Here is a 17,746-nt window from a genome sequence, read left to right as displayed (position 1 = left end):
TAGTTGTGTATTTAAACGATTTTCTGTAACAAGTTGTTAATGCATTTCTTAAATATGCGTTACGCTTCAGGGGATGAATTTTGTTTTAATTGTCGAATCTTGCACACATTCAAATAAATTAAATTGTCTTGTGTAAAAAGTGCCTTTTCATAAAATTCAAATCACTGCAAATAAACGACAATGAAATTAATTTTATTCACATAGCTACTAGTATACATTTAACAAAACTATTAAAAGATATGGTACGGACTACGTGGAAACACTTTAACAATTTATTGTCTTTTTATCATAAATTAAAACAAAGATTCATGTCTACACCTGCCATCTTCTTTTCATACACCTCGTCAAACAATTCATTCTGTGTTACCGTGAATACATTCTTCCATCCTCCTACTTTTCCTGATAAATACATAAAACAATTGTAAAAATACATACCTAAATTGTTTAAGGAGAGTGTAAGAGTTTTCATAAAAAAAAAGAAGCATATAATTCAGGGAAGATCAATTTGGCAAACATATTTTGCTCTATAATTAAAAATGTATTTAGTTTTGCAATTTATGGTTTGAATGCTTTAAAAAAAAATGATTATATTACAACTGCTTTAAGTTCATTTACATCCTTCTCTGCTTAGTTATGACTATACATGCAAAAAAATGCACCAACCTTTTTTTTTTTTAAATCAGTTAAAGGAAGCAAGTATGGAATTAAAGTTTAATCATTTTCAAAATGCATTTGTATTTGGTGCAATGTAACCAGGGAAATGTTCTTTTTAGACACCCTCGAGCTCTATTCATCATGAGGCCAAACAATTGCTTTTAAATTCCCTTAGTTTTCTCTCTATTAACGTACCTTCCCTGTACATTCCTGCCGTGTCATTTCTCCTAGTTTTCTCTCTATTAACGTACCTTCCCTATACATTCCTGCCGTGTTATCTCTCCTAGTTTTCTCTCTATTAACGTACCTTCCCTATACATTCCTGCCGTGTTATCTCTCCTAGTTTTCTCTATTAACGTACATTTCCTTTACATTTCTGCCGTGTTATCTCTCCTAGTTTTCTCTCTATTAACGTACTTTCCCTATACATTCCTGTCGTGTTATCTCTCCTAGTTTTCGCTCTATTAACGTACCTTCCCTTTACATTCCTGTCGTGTTATCTCCCCTTGTTTTCTCTCTATTAACGTACCTTCCCTGTACATTCCTGCCGTGTTATCTCTCCTAGTTTTCTCTCTATTAACGTACCTTCCCTATACATTCCTGCCTTGTTATCTCTCCTAGTTTTCTCTCTATTAACGTACCTTCCCTGTACATTCCTGCCGTATTATCTCCCCTAGTTTTCTCGCTATTAACGTACCTTCCCTAAACATTCCTGCCGTGTTATCTCCCCTTGTTTTCTCTCTATTAACGTACCTTCCCTATACATTCCTGCCATGTTATTTCTCCTAGTTTTCTCTCTATTAACGTACCTTCCCTATACATTCCTGCCGTGTTATCTCTCCTAGTTTTCTCTCTATTAACGTACCTTTCCTATACATTCCTGCTGTGTTATCTTTTCTAGTTTTCACTCTATAAATGAACCTTCCCTATACATTCCTGCCGTGTTATCTCTTCTAGTTTTCTCTCTATTAACGCACATTTCATATACATTCCTTTCATGTTATTTCTCCTAGTTTTTTCTCTATTAACGTACATTTCCTATACATTCCTGCTGTGTTACCTTTTCCAGTTTTCTCTCTATTAACGTACCTTCCCTATACATTCCTGTCGTGTTATCTCTCCTCGTTTTCTCTCTATTAACGTACCTTCCCTATACATTCCTGTCGTGTTATCTCTCCTAGTTTTCTCTCTATTAACGTACCTTCCCTATACATTCCTGCCGTTTTATCTCTCCTCGTTTTCTCTCTATTAACATACCTTCCCTATACATTCCTGTCGTGTTATCTCTCCTAGTTTTCTCTCTATTAACGTACCTTCCCTATACATTCCTGTCGTGTTATCTCTCCTAGTTTTCTCTCTATTAACGTACCTTCCCTATACATTCCTGTCGTGTTATCTCTCCTAGTTTTCTCTCTATTAACGTACCTTCCCTATACATTCATGCCGTGTTATCTTTTCTAGTTTTCTCTCTATTAACGTACCTTCCCTATACATTCCTGTCGTGTTATCTCCCCTAGTTTTCTCTCTATTAACGTACCTTCCCTATACATTCCTGTCGTGTTATCTCTCCCAGTTTTCTCTCTATTAACGTACCTTCCCTAAACATTCCTGCCGTGTTATCTCCCCTAGTTGTCTCTCTATTAACGTACCTTCCCTATACATTCCTGTCGTGTTATCTCTCCTAGTTTTCTCTCTATTAACGTACCTTCCCTATACATTCCTACCGTGTTACCTCCCCTAGTTTTCTCTCTATTCACGTACCTTCCCTATACATTCCTGCCGTGTTACCTCCCCTAGTTTTCTCTCTATTAACGTACCTTCCCTATACATTCCTGCCGTGTTATCTCTCCTTGTTTTCACTCTATTAACGTACCTTCCCTATACATTCCTGTCGTGTAATCTCTTCTAGTTTTCTCTCTATTAACGTACCTTCCCTATACATTCCTGCCGTGTAATCTCCCCTAGTTTTCTCTCTATTAACGTACCTTCCCTATACATTCCTGCTGTGTTATCTCTTCTAGTTTTCTCTCTATTAACGTACCTTCCCTAAACATTCCTGCCGTGTTATCTCCCCTACTTTTCTCTCTATTAACGTACCTTCCCTATACATTCCTGCCTTGTTATCTCTCCAATCCTCATTGTTCTCTATTTTCTCCCTCTTCATGTTTTCTATTTGACATTTTGTTCCTATTTCACCAATTAATTGATCATCACACTTTATACACAGAAATTCTGCCAATCTCTTTATTTCCATAATGTTATTCTGTATAAAAATAAATCTCGGTAATGTTAAATTAAAACGAATTATACATTGATTGTAACATTTAGATCGAAGATGTCGGAAGTACCGGTATGTGTTAATAACTATGCAGTTTCAGATTATGGCATGTTACAATGTAGCTTCGTAGTTAATTGCAATCTATAACCGCGAATTCAATCATTTATATGTGTAAAAGAGAGACGACGAAAGAGACCAGAGGGACAGGCAAACTCCGAAAAAAAACCTGACAACGCCATAGCAAAAAATAAAAAAGACAAACAGACAAACGATAGTACACATGGCACAACATAGAAAACTAAAGATTAAACAAAAAAAGCTAGGGGTGATCTTAGGTGCTTCGGAAGGGTAAGCAGATCCAGCACCACATGTGGCACCCGTCGTGTTGCTTAAGTGATTACAAATCCGGTAAATAGTCTTATTCGGTAGGTCACATTCATGAAAGGAAAGGGGATTGTAGTTATGACGAAAGGAACATATGCAATATCTTTTGTGAAACGGATATTCCATAACGGTCAACCAACTCGCGATGGCGTCCGTTAAATTTACGAAGTGATGATTTCAACTTCATATGTAAACCGCATATATAGTCTTCGAAACGTGTTAATGTTCAATTAAAAAAAAAAGGAAAAGTAAATACAGTTACGTGCGAACGATAAAAACTTTTCAAACTCAACCTCAAACCTGTTGAAAAGACCATTACAGCTAGATGTTTTTTTCCGTGTTGATCAAAATGTTCAACTATATTATTTATACTAAGTTATTAATATATAATATGAAAGAACTAAAATCTTATACTACACAGCAAATACCTTATGCACATCTTCATAATGTATCACATGTATCGGATAATCTTTGTTTTCTTCCAAAACTTTGCACCAATCACGTACATAATCAAACCAAGACTTATAATCAACTGTAATTATCAAAGCATGTAATACACATTGTTTTTTTTTATTATATGACAAGCAAAACGAAATACTGAACAAAAAAATCGGAATGGGTCGTCATGAGCCATGTGGGTTTTTTTTCTTTGAAAGAATAAATACAGATGTATAGTATCTCTCATATACAGTTGTTTGTCTTCTTAGTACAATGTTTTACTGTACAAAAATGATTTAATTTTCGATGTCTGGCCACCAAATCCTGTCCAACTAGTAAGTTACAGTTACTGTCTAGATAGTCAATATTTACGCGTCTTCCTAAAAATGAACGAAGCATTGACACTGGGAGTTAGGCTTACTGTAACCAACCTACGATTCGATCAAAACCTTAATTTTTCACATTAAAATAAATGAAGTACATAACAACCAACTTAGGCAGCAACCATTTGATTTTCTGTACAAACAATCTATTTTTTTCGCGACAAGTCGAAAACAATTTTTTTCTTTCAATTTTAGCATTACATATAGTGGCAGCTGAGGGTGTAACAAACATTTTTTTTTTTCAAAATTCAAAACAAATTATTTTTTTCTCCAAAAACTGGATACAAACTTTTTTTTCCAAAAAAAACCAATAGCCCCCCGTCCCAGAAAATCAAATGGTTGCTGCCTTAACAGGGTAAAAAAGTAAAAGAAGGACATAGGACAGAAAATAAAAGATTAAGGTCGACCTTTTTAGTCTCATATGTTTTTTTCAACGAATTAAAAAAAAAAAAAATGACGTCCATATTACAGGAAGTCGATGCATCGCCATTTGCATATTGTGTTTGTTTGTGTTTTTTTTAAAGCCTTTGCATTTTTATCTTTTAAAGTTGGTGGTTGTATCTTAATGAATTGATATTTTCGAACGTATTATAATAAAATCGTTGCAACTTTTCTTTTGAGTTGAATGTTGACGACTAAATGTAATTTGCATGTTTTACTTCCAAGATTAATTTATCTTAATTTTTTTTCAATGCTTCATCACACAATAAATCAAAACAAAATAATTCAAATGGAAAGGTTAATGTCCGCGTCACACTGTCCCGATTTTTATATACGATGGACACCCGAATGCGAAATTGTAAGTTCGTACGAAGTTGGTCCCGATCTCGTTAAAATACCAAAAAAGTGACCGAAGCAAGTACGATGAATAACGAAGTATATACGATGGTGCCGAAAAAATATACGATAGCAAACGATGGACATACGAAGGTTAACCGAAAACGGGTATTTAAGCTTCATATCTCAGCCGAAGCCTACACGATGGATTACGAAGGCTACACGATGAATTACGATGATGGCGCGATGGCCATACGATGTCTAAAAGTCGTGTACAGCTTGCTATGGTTGATTTCTAAAAAAATAGTTTATGAATCAAATATGCATATTTAATTTACCATTTTCTGCATGAGTGTCCATATTTCCCCCCAATATGTTACATAGGAGGGGATGCCATACTCGGCATTGCCTTGTTTGAACTGTAAAAGGTGTGCACTAGTCTGAATAATCCCCCATAATTATGCCCATGTTTAACTGATCTATATTAAAGGTAAGGTAATGGGTTCGTTGATCCCTTTTATTAAAAAAAGAGCTCTTTCCAGGAGAATATCATAATAATATACAAAAGGAAGGATGTGGGGAGAGCAAAAAATGTGGCAAAATATGACAAATAGAAAACAAAATGGTTATGGAGTAAACATTCGTGTGACAACAACTCAGACGATACATTAAAAATCAGAATAATGAAGAAAAAGTTGGTTTCCCTATGTACGTGTACCTGCAGTATTGGTGTAGGAGGCGTGTTTATGATTTTCATTATGTTACTTGATATGAAAATATAACAAAAAATTATTTATTTTACTTGTAAAAGTAAATTCCTAGCCGGTAATAGCTGCTCTTCTTGTTCCATTTGAATTAATAGAAACAACGCTGTCACCTTTCTTGTTTTCATAGAATCATATGATATGAGCTCCATGTTTTGTGAACGTCTTTCTTAACTGTCGTTTAGACTGACCAGTGTATATCGCGCATGGCACTTTAAATGTATTTTAGCGCGAAAATTAACTTACGTTTAGCTGGATTTATTGCCGTCGTAGTTCCATCTTGTCGCCTTCGTACTTTTATTCGATGGCAATACGACGGGATTACGAGCTCTTCACGAAGTCGTGTTGCCATCGTAAGACCTTCGGGTAGCTTCGTGAATCATTCCTGTAGACATCGTAATGTCAAAACTGCCCGATAGAAACGATGGAAACACGAATGCAATACGATGTTCAAAGATGCATTCCCGGTGACATTACGATGGTGAGGATGGTGATACGAACTCAATACGATCCCTCAATATCGGACGCACCTTCGGGGATTTTATAACATGTTAAAAAATTTAGAACCCTTCCCGAAGTTGTCACCGAAGGCTAGAAAAAGTGGCCGATGGTTCTACGATGGTTAAAGATTGCAATACGAATAGCCCGATCTGGATACGATAAGTCCCGATTTTGAAAATTGCCATAATCATGTTGCCATCGGCGTAAAAATCGGGACAGTGTGACGCGGGCATAAAGAAACTTTAGTAAAAAAAACATATTAAACATCAAGTTATCATACTTTCTCCCTTCAAATATCTTTCGAGGTAGGAGTTCCACGATCCAGTATATTCATACATTAAAATGTTTCTATGGTGATGATAAAATGACACAGCCACGTCTTTTGGGTTTCGTATTGTATATATAATTTTACATTTTCTTCTTAGAAAATCTTGAGGTAACATCGAGTGATAAAGATGGGAGTTAAGTATTCTAGGCGAGGTCAGACCGTCAAACTTTTCCTTGGTGATACATTCTATCATCCAATCATCTTTTGTGACATCTACAAACTCCGCCTTTTGTCTGTATAACATCTGTACTATTTCCCAGATCCAATGTGTTCCTGAAGGGAAGAAAAAGACAGCAATGAGGAATGATATAAGTTTAAATTGTTTTATACACAATTATATGAGAACTCTGTATATCTATATCAAAACATTAAATCGGGTTTTTGGAAAATTTCACCAGAAAATTTGGTTTCTCATTTTAATAATTCTCATAAATACTCTTTTCAAAAGTTTCCCTCAAATTCGGTCTTTTAAATGCTACGGTGTTTTTTTTTAACATGCCATTTTGTCTGCAACTAAACTGACAGTGCTGTAGACTGCACTTCCACAAGCCTTCAAACGGAAATATTCTTTCAACAACCAGTAGACACATATGCAAACTGTGTTGTTCGAACAACGGTAAACTGACTAACAACTGAGAAATGAAATTAAATGTCAATTATACACAAGTCAAGTATTGATATTTTTGAATGATTGTGTTGTGTTTTTATTTGAATCCTTAAACTTTTCTAATTGATAGTACCGAATAATGCTTTACTTTTAATTTCAACTCTCTGATTCAATAGCATGTTTATGTTTCTTTTAAAGTGAAAGTGATTTGTTAGAATCCTACCTGATTTCGGGTAGTTACATATCATAATGTCGTCATCTCTCGCCTGCCAGTGATCAACCCTTTTACGAAAGTCACTCTCCTGACTATCATAACCAAAATTAGGCAAATAATATCCATCAACCTCCAACACCTTAAAATGGTTTCCATCGGAATCTGTTAGATCCGTAAGAGGCATTTCGAGCCAAATATTCTTTTTTATTTACCAATAACACAAACTGATTCTAAATGAAATTAACGTAATCTCGTATCGACCGTTTTAACTTAACGATGAAGGCAGATAAATCATTGAATGGATCAATTTAATTATTTCATTTTATCATGAGCTTGATCGATTGAATTTGATCAAGACATCAATATTGTTTTAATGGAGAGAAAGGATTATACTGCTTTTAGATATTTTACACAATTATTTTCAGACAAAATTAGATCCTGCTAGTATTTAGAATTGTGTAAAACTTGTTAGATGCATATCCACTACTAGAATTGTCACTCAATTGTGCATATGCGAGTTAGGATCTTAGTTCCATAATAATTTCTGGTCGTAATGAATCATGTCAGGACCCAATGATTTAATATTAGTGAGCTGAACGTAACCGCGGTGAACAACAGACAACCTACAGCGATATGTCACGTTACAGAAATCGTCAATCAGAAGAGTATTTACCCGAATCGGGAATGCTCAACTCAAAAACTATGAAAGTTCAACCAAGTTCGAATTCGAAGAGCGCTATATTCGGTTGATTGTATGATTTAGATGCTGAATTCATTGTGTCCCTCAATTTCCTATTCGTAAATGATGTAATAACTAAATTAAAGCTATGATTCATGTCATTTGGTCTTTTGTAAAAAGTTATTACATAATCATTGGCGGCGGCAATCAAACCACATCTTTTTTTTTTACATATTCGGTAAATGTTTTTTCTAATTTTTGAAGGCTTGACAATGTTGACGGTTGCCCATGATATTTCTTTCATCCGTTTCATTTGAACTATAGGATTACCTACATAATGTCCTTATTTTTATGTAGGTTGTCTATTGTACATGAGAGTACTCAGTATCCAAGTCAATGCTCACGAGTCTTGTGTCAGAACAAAACTTTAGTTTTACTCCAGTTTAAAATGCTTTCTTTTATCCTAATATTTCTCGTCAATGTACAATAGAGTTCTCACTGCTTTAACATTATAATAATGTCTCTCAGTCTATAGTTGGTTTTCTTGTTTGAATTATTTTACATTACTGTAGTCATTATTGGGACCTTTTAAAGCTTGCTGTTCGGTGTGAGTTAAGGCTCTTTGCTGACCGTACAATGACCAATAATTGTTTCGCTTTTCAAATTGTGACTTGGGTTGTGATTTGTCTCATTGGCACTCATACCACATCTTCAAAGTTATATATAGTGTTTTCATTATAGTTACGATGACTGACTTCGGATAAATATGTTTGATTATGCAGTAAAAAACTGTGATTTAAAGTTATGATTAAAATTGTCTTTTGAATAAAACTTTTTTGTATACTATAAACCTGAATTTACCTTTGTCATTGGTGCATATGAAAAATTATAATTTGGCCTAAATGAAATATGGCTTGTGGCGACAATGAAATATTACTTTGGCTCAAAAGTATGTCAATTGGCGCAAAAGCAAAGCATCATCAAGAAATACTTGTTAGTTTATTCTTAGTGTTATAAGTTTATAGTGCACCTTATACGAGATTGCACGATTCTTGTTGGCTGAAAAGTTTTTAACAAATATATACATAAATGTATCAGATGAAAAAACTTTGTTTTTTTATTTTTGGTTACGTTTTTTGAAAATTTCTTGATATTGATAAAATTAAAAAAATTAACTGGTTGAGTTGTATTTAAATATCGAATACAGGATGTGTGTAGCTTTATTTATATAGTATAGACATAAAACCAATGAAAATTACTGTGTATAAAAATAAAAATAAAAGATATTATGTATAATATTTAACAAATAACATAAAATATTGACTGGTTATTATATAATTGAACATAATGTGTAATGGCAATTATTTCCTTAGCACCATATATAGTCATACATTATTTCCCTCATCCTTTAATATTAAATGTTGATTGTTCATTTCTGGATTTCTTAAATATTTTCTACATTTATTTTATACACTGAATTGCATTTTGACTTTTGATTTTGACATTTTTTCTTTATAAAACTTGTCAAATAAGTCGTCTTGTGCGACAGTGAACCAATTCTTCCAATCACCAACTTGTCCTAAAATAAAAGAACATATAGTATAGGGTGAAACATGAAGAAATGGTACACACATACACAAATCATTTCTAGTTTGATTGTAAGCAACTCGGTACCAATAGAGACTGAATTTTCATAGGTATATTTTTTTTTATTTGTTTGTATTTTTGTTGTGTCTCGATTTCATGTTCTCACGAAATAATTTATGTTCAGAAACTTGCTGTATATTTCAACCAAAATAAATTGGAAATTAAATTAAATATCTGTGTTTACACCAACAGTAAACAATAAAAAAAGTAAATCAGCAGAAAAATTGGAAATTAATTGCATTATAAAGTATATTTTTTCTCACTTTATTAAAGTTATAATTCTCCGCTCGTATTTCGTTTTTCATTGTATAATGTATTATATTTCATGTACACCTCTATATTTTATATATATAATATAACTTGTAAAAATTCATATATTGGTGCATGTAAAATTATTAGTAGTAAGTAGATATAGGAAGATGTGGTGTGAGTGTCAATGAGACAACTCTCCATTCAAATAACAATTTATAAAAGTAAACCATTATAGGTCAATGTACGGCCTTCAACACGGATTATTGTTATAAAATATTATTATTATCAGCCCGTTGCTTTTCTCGTTTGTTATGTTAGTGGTTTTTGTGGTTTTATAAGTGGATATTTCTAGTTATTAACTTCCCACTTTTACAAAGGAGTATAAACTGATGAAATGTCAAACAAAGTGTGACACAAAGGTTCGATAAAGTTAATAAGATATCTTACAATGGCATACATGTACATCAACTCGGTAAATTCTATTAGTAAGACGGTATCGTACATGCATTACATGTCCGACAGTTTTTCGTTCATTTTTTTACACACAAGACTGTTGGTTTAACTTTTCTCGTTACAAATGTTTTACATTTGTCATTTCTTAGCCTTTATATAGCCGACTATTTGGTATGACCTATAGTTGTTTAAAATAACTGTGGCATATGGTAACAATTTAGGTTCTAGTGACATTTTGTTCAACAGCCGAAATAGAAAAAAAATAAAATAGAGATATACTGTTCATGAATGTAAGTGAATACGTGAGCAAAGGTTTGGCTATATTTACTGTACAGACACATGTCTTTCAGATTTATATGTTGGTCAATTTATAACTTTACATTTTGGTTTAATACAAGTGCTTTGCAGAAGACAATATGCTTTTCACAGGATGAATTTCGTTGTGTAGAAATCTCATTGGAGAACCAAGAATAGGGCAGGTCTTTTGATCGTTTCTGTTTAATTTATTGACATCTTGTATATATGCCCTCTAGATGTCTTTTGTTGTTGTTGTCTCATTGTCGTATATCCTCAAATCTCTTTATAATCTTATCTAAATAAGTGTTGTTTTAATATAATGTAAATTGATATAATTCCAATATGAAAATGATGTCAATACTGTCAGAAAATTTTACTATTCATGTATGTAGGGGAGATTTTAAGTCTTGTTATATTGACAGTATTCAAATTCTCACAGACGTCAAAAGATGCATCTATGTAATTATGTATCATTTTTATACAGGAATGTGATTTAGAACAAAATATTACAACACTTCACTACCTTTACGATACATTCCTGGCTCTTTATCTTTCCATTCATTCACATCTTCATGTTTATTTTTCTCTTTTTTCATTTTCTCAAATGAACACAAATCATCAATTTTCTGCACCAAATCATCAGTGGCTTCAATTTCCAGGAATTTTGCAATTCGTTTTATTTCATTTAAACTGTTCTGCAAAAAATAAGAAAGCAGACATTTTATCAAAAGTTCTAGAGTCTGAATTGCTCATCTTGAAAAAAAAAATGACATATTGATATACATGTAATAGAAACATCTTGATTAAAATTTATTTACAAACTCTTTCAACCACGCCCTGTTTCTATGTAAAGATTGCACGAAATGCAATCAAACCACTACGGTACTGACTTGATATCACAATAACTCTTCCAAGGTTGATCATAACTTTAGAGAAACACAAAATATAGTCCACTGATCATAACATTCTAAACATCCTATCCATAAACATTTCCAGAAATTCATCGTTGCAATATATACTAAGATATTCAAGTTACAAGAGGATATTTGTCAAGAACATTGCATAACGTGTTCAAGGTGCAGGAATCAAATATCTGTTCTAAAAATATCAATGATGTCATAATTAGAGTTATCTTCCTTTGTCCCAAATTGGTAGTTGAATCAGATACAACCAATGCTTTATACAAAACAATGTTTAATTTTCCTTCCCATTATGAAAAATTAAAGCAATCTTTGCCCCTCAGTGCTTACAAGCACTTTGATAAACAGCTCCTTTTGATCATAAATTTAAAGATTAAGACAGAAACACTACAATGGTAAAACTCCTTCATTTGAGGGCAATATAACTCACATAAAAGTCGATTGAAACCGTTATCATCTACTCAAATTCAATTAGTGCTTCGTTCCAGTTGCCTATTGTCACTTTGTGGCGGGGTATAGACATTAGACATTAGACATTATTTTATTATACCAATCATGGGCCCTTGTCGGGCAAGATACAAAAACATCATAATACAATGATTATATAAACATTAGTGAAATACACAATAAGTAATACACAAATAATAAATTGATAATATGAGCAATGTAGGATATAATTATGGTAAGAGGCATTGAGTGTAATGAGGCCGATCTAATATTATAAGAATATGATATAAAGTTTATTAATACGGAAACAAACAAAAAAGTAAAAAATAGAACCGGGAATATAGTATCTCATTCTGCAGTTGTTCTCCTCATTACCAGTGCACAACAGTGAGGGACTTTTACATCACAACAATGCAAAGGTTATCAAGGGAAGATCCTTCAGAACTAGCTACATATACATGAGATTAATCCAATAATGATTCTCCTCATGACAAATGCACAGCAGCAAGCGTTGACATTGCTACTGAGCAATATTCATCAAGGGACGGTGCTCTAGAACTCACTATAGAGAAAATATAAAGTTCAAATTACAAAAAGTAGAGGGAGATAAATCCCATTAAAAGTTTTCATATTTCTTAATGTACATGCATAATTCTGATAATAAATTCTCATCTTCATTATTCATTAACCATATCAGTTTTTGGTTAGGGTCAAGATTTCGAAAATTCTTGCAGCAATTATTTATCATTGTTATCATTCTTTCCTTTGTTCCCATAAACTATCACAGTTGAAAAGAAAATGTGTTTCATCTTCGACCTCATTACTATTTGGTAGAAAATAAACCAATTCAGACGAAAACAATTTGATGTGTTGAATTTTTTTTTCTTGTACTGTTATTCAGTGTAATCTAATTTTGCAGAGATTGGCGTAAATTTACTCGACTTTCGTACACTCGAATTTTTGTCGACAGACGGTTAGTTTTGAAATAAAGTTTTGAAAATATAACTAAATATTCACCGAAATATTAAAGATTTTGTTAGAAATAAAATAGCATACGTAATATCATGCAATAAATAGCTACATGTAGAAAACATGTAACATGTGTCTTCTTTATAATCTAGTGAATGACCGCCTTCAAACATGAACAGCTTCTTTATAGTCACTTCGATTTATATTTTATTTTCAATTATTTTAAAGACAGCTATATATAAATGAAGTAGACAGTAGTTTGACAGAATAGTTTAAGTTGAGTGAAATGGATGATCGAGTCTCATTAAATTTTAAATAAAGAATTTCACATATCTTCCTGCATCTGTTACCTGTAGGGTCGGTGGAGTACTTAACTTTATAAAGCAAATTCCTTTAGAATCATGAATAGTATAATTATAAACATATTCTTGTCAACAGACTTTAATATTACGTCCAAAGTTTTTATATGGATATTACTCTTAGACATAAAATGTTTTATACCTAAGGAAAAAAAAACATCTAATAAGGTGTTTAAACTAGAACTAGGTCTGAGCTAACTGCAATCTGTATACATTACGGGAAATGACTTTTTATACTCTTGTTATCCATTTAATAAGAGCTATCAGATCTTTTTCCGTTGTCTTGAAGCTATTTTTGATGTATGAATTTAGAGATATTAATAAAATTGAGAATGCATGTAATAGGGAATGTGTTTAAGAGACAACAACCCGACCATAGGGCAGAAGGCCACCAAAGGGTCTCCAACACAGCCAGAAAATCCCTCACCCGGACGTATTACAATGATTTCTAAAAGAGAGACGAAATATACCAAAGGGCAAAAGATACAACGCCATGGCTAAAAATGAAAAAGACAAACAGAAAAACAACATTACACATGACACAAAATAGAAAACTAAAGAATAAACAACACGAACCCCACCAAAAAGTGGGGGTGATCTCAGGTGCTCCGGAAGGGTAAGCAGATCCTGCTCCACATGTGGCACCCGTCGTGTTGCTTATGTGATAACAAATCCGGTAAATAGTCTAACATATATCATACCTGTTTCATGGATTCGTAGTGAAGTGTATGTATCGGATATTCGGGGTTATCTTCCATAACTCTTTCCCAGTCTAATGTGTACTCAAACCACGAACCATAATCAACTGTAGAAAACAAATAGTGTTGTTATTTTATGCCAAATTAAGTTACATCTACAAATTAAAGCAATTTGTGACTGAAACAATCTCTGGTAGATAGGTGTCTAATTGTCAATCACGCCACATCTTCTTATTTTTACTGACTGAACCAAACTGTATTTTGATTAATTGTAACGATCATGAGTTGTTCAATGACGTCAACTTTTAATACGGCATAAGTAAAGGGGGAACTTATTTGTAATAATAGAAAATATTCTATTACAACTGGGCGGTTGGTATATTTCATAATCTAATAATGTTTCCTGGTAATTTTACCGGACTTCCAGTTTGTAACACCCTTCCCGCCCAACGACTATGCATTAATTAAATACGAATTGAGACATGAAAATACTTACCATCCCCCTTCAGATATCTTGTGAAATAATGTTCCCATGAACCGGAATATTCATATTCTAAAACCTTGGAATGGTGGTTGTAATATGACACGGCCACATCTTTCGGATTTCTCAGCATGTACAAAATTTTACATTTCCTATTCTTAAAGTCTTTTGGTAAATGACGGAAATATATATGTGTATTCATAATTCTAGGCGACGGAAGACTGTCAAAATTAGCTTGCTGTATGCCTTCTAACATGTTCCATTCTTTAATGGCATCTATCCGTTCTGCTTTCTGTTGTTTTAACATTGAGACCACCTCCCATAACCAATGCGTGCCTACAATCAGATTAATCAACTTACATGTACTTATATTGTGACAGAATAATGCAGAACTACCATATACAATTTTTAATGTAAGGCAAGATAGAAAGATTGTAATGTTATAGGTCTTATATATGTATGTTTGGCAAACCATTTTAATATCTATTAGTTTTGCAACAACAAAAAATCATTTTTGAAAAAATGTATACGTAATAGGATCTAATAGAGCCAAATAGTACTTGTTCTGCTTAGGACTGGACAAAGTTTTGACTTGAGGCTTCGTATGTAATGTAGTTTACTGAATAGAAATTTTGTTTTGTCCCTCTACATTGTTCTGGTGATGCCTTAGAAACTACAGCCCGTTATTCACGAGAGCAGCATTTTCATAACATTATAAATACGCTGTCATCTTCTTTAAGACCAAATTTTGCTTCCGGTTAGATGGAACATTTCATAAACGCTAAAAAGTAAAGGTAGTTCAAGTCTCTTTTTAACTCAGTAGCAAACGATGTGTCTAAACTATGATCACTAATATATTTCATCAGATCCACATACTGAAATCTAATTGCAATTGCTAATAAGTCTGCTATATTATCTGATTGCTTTTTTGTGCAATTTTGTTTCTCTTGTTTGTTAAATAATATTCAATACATAGCTATCATAAAACATTATTTTACATAATATAGAATGTGCTTATCTTCATTAGGAGGCAGATAAGTAAAGGCTAAGAAATTGTTCCGAATCCTATTAACTATTCAAATGGTATGATCTGTTTCCTGAGAAAATGTGTACTGTAATATTTGTCCTTGAAATGATTAACTTGTTATGCAATCTGATTTAAATTTAGATTATGAGTGTGACTCTCTCTGCTTTTTCAAGAACTCTTGAAACGGCTTTGATTGAAATTATGGTTGCGGTTGCAAGGCAAAATATCCGATCTTATCCCACTCATTCTCCAGTGGCTGAAAAATTTCTTACCTTGCACCCCTTTCGAACCACTATGCAGTACCAATCTATCAGATTTAATGTCACTAGAGCTTGTGGTTAAGTCATGTACTGAATTTGACTTTAAAAAAACTTTAAATTGAAATGATTTTGTTTTCGTCCTTGGTATACATGAAATATAGGTCACTTGAATTTTAGGCAGATATCAGTTGAAAATCAGTAAACCAAAATTAAGGAAGTTAGCTCTTTCTCTCCTCAAATTGGTTGAAATGTCTTTCAATTGAATTAACATACCTGCATCAACAAATTTTTAATATCTAACAGTATCGAAGCCATATAAGGGACATCTGCAGTGTCTAGAACGACAAGGATAACACGTCAAGCACTTTTTCTCTAATTAATTTTCCAAACAAAAAAGGTTAAAGGTACAAACCTGATTTAGGATAAGCACAGATGAGTAAATCATCATCTCTAGCTTTCCATGTCGGCAGTGTGGCGTATTCTTGAGCGTGTGTTGGGAACGGAAACGTTGGGATAGAGAATCCGTCCTGCTCCAGTACCTTCAGTTTGCTTCCATCCTCTCCCTCCAAAAACTTCACAGACATCCTGTAGAAAACAAACCATTTAATATTCCATTTCAATTCTTCTTAACGAGATTATCGATATGGCGAAAAGAAGAAAGTTAATCAATTTTCTCTAACTGTCTATTGACTGTGTAATCCCTCGAGGAGTTTCCCTAGAATCTGTGATAAATACAAACTGCTATGACATTTAAAATAATTACAATAGCAATTCTTTACCCGTAAGACGACAGCGAATTGAATAAAGTATAATTGGGAGTTGAAGATTTGAAAATAATTGAGTTTTCTGTATTAGCGTTAACGTATATACCGGTATGTATGTATATATATATATACAGCTGTACAAGTCTGCCTATGTGTAGTGACAACTGCAAGTTATACACCTTGTTCATTGGATTTCTTATGATTAAGAAATACCAGCCGTTATAATATGTATAAAGTGCCTAGAAAATCAACCTAACGTGATTCGTAGCTTCCTCCCAAGCGGAGCTGGAACCTGTACCTTTTATTTCTAACTTCTACGACAACACCGCCTAGCGTTGTGCAGACACCTTATCCCCTCCTCTAACTATAGCTTATAAAAATTAGCTTTCGTTTCGGGAGGTGTTACCTTCTCTTATGAATTAAACAAGGATATATGATACTATACACAAGCCGGTATTCTTTTATATACATTGTGGCGGCGAAAGGTGTGTGTGTTTATGTTTTCATGCGACTATAAGGGCGTGCAAGATAATCGAGCCAAAAACGGTGCGACATCTCAGGGCGTGAACCACTTGCAAGGTACACGAGACAAGCATGGTGTGAAACCATCCCTTCCCTCCGTTTCCACTTCATAAACATTTAGTAATAAAGTTACTAATCTAGTCAACAGACGATGTATATACCCCTCAGATACCTCTAGTTATTTATAGTATAGCTTTAATCTACATTTCATCAATTGAGTTTTTATGATATTAAGTGATACTTTTTGGAAAAAAAACACCGTAAGTCACGACCTTTGTTTATAAAAATATAATTGCACATACTCAAAATATGCTTGTATATGTTAAAATAACTTTAAACCGTCTTTAGCCTACCTGCAAAAACTTTCCACAAGTACAGTCCTACTTGTTAATCGATTCTATTGGGGTAGCTTATAGGAGTTATTTTTAAATGTCAGAAATAATCTACTAAACGTTGAAAAGGTGAAATTTAGACAGATCATTTGTAAAATACACATGATCTAGAAACAATTAATTTAGTATACAGGAGCTTCAGGGTTATTGAAAGTTTAACTTATTACAATACTTTAGTTTTTACAAATAACAAAATACCTAGTTTGAGGCTGAATGTTTTGATGAATGATTTATGACGTCGTTTATAGTTT

The 17,746-nt window shown here is 33.2% G+C and overlaps 2 protein-coding genes across 2 annotated transcripts; both read right to left on the bottom strand.

The window, feature by feature from the left end:
- Positions 1-17: 17 nt before the first annotated feature.
- Positions 18-7,572, bottom strand: LOC134712159 (sulfotransferase 1C2-like). Its single transcript, XM_063573412.1, has 5 exons — positions 7,338-7,572; positions 6,460-6,780; positions 3,745-3,848; positions 2,752-2,917; positions 18-399 (listed from the first exon to the last, which is right to left on the bottom strand). Exons 1-5 carry the CDS (start codon positions 7,510-7,512, stop codon positions 287-289), a joined length of 879 nt encoding a protein of 292 aa, XP_063429482.1. The 5' UTR covers positions 7,513-7,572; the 3' UTR covers positions 18-286.
- A 1,417-nt stretch (positions 7,573-8,989) lies between these two features.
- On the bottom strand, positions 8,990-17,527 carry LOC134712158 (sulfotransferase 1B1-like). The gene is made up of 6 exons (XM_063573411.1): positions 17,457-17,527; positions 16,230-16,402; positions 14,546-14,866; positions 14,053-14,156; positions 11,180-11,351; positions 8,990-9,586 (listed from the first exon to the last, which is right to left on the bottom strand). The coding sequence occupies exons 2-6, from the start codon at positions 16,399-16,401 to the stop codon at positions 9,474-9,476; spliced, it is 882 nt and encodes a 293-aa protein (XP_063429481.1). The 5' UTR covers position 16,402; positions 17,457-17,527; the 3' UTR covers positions 8,990-9,473.
- Positions 17,528-17,746: the final 219 nt, after the last annotated feature.

Source organism: Mytilus trossulus, chromosome 3 (assembly GCF_036588685.1).
Source record: "Mytilus trossulus isolate FHL-02 chromosome 3, PNRI_Mtr1.1.1.hap1, whole genome shotgun sequence".
Taxonomy (NCBI): domain Eukaryota; kingdom Metazoa; phylum Mollusca; class Bivalvia; order Mytilida; family Mytilidae; genus Mytilus; species Mytilus trossulus.
This window is presented reverse-complemented; position numbering and strand designations above follow the sequence as displayed.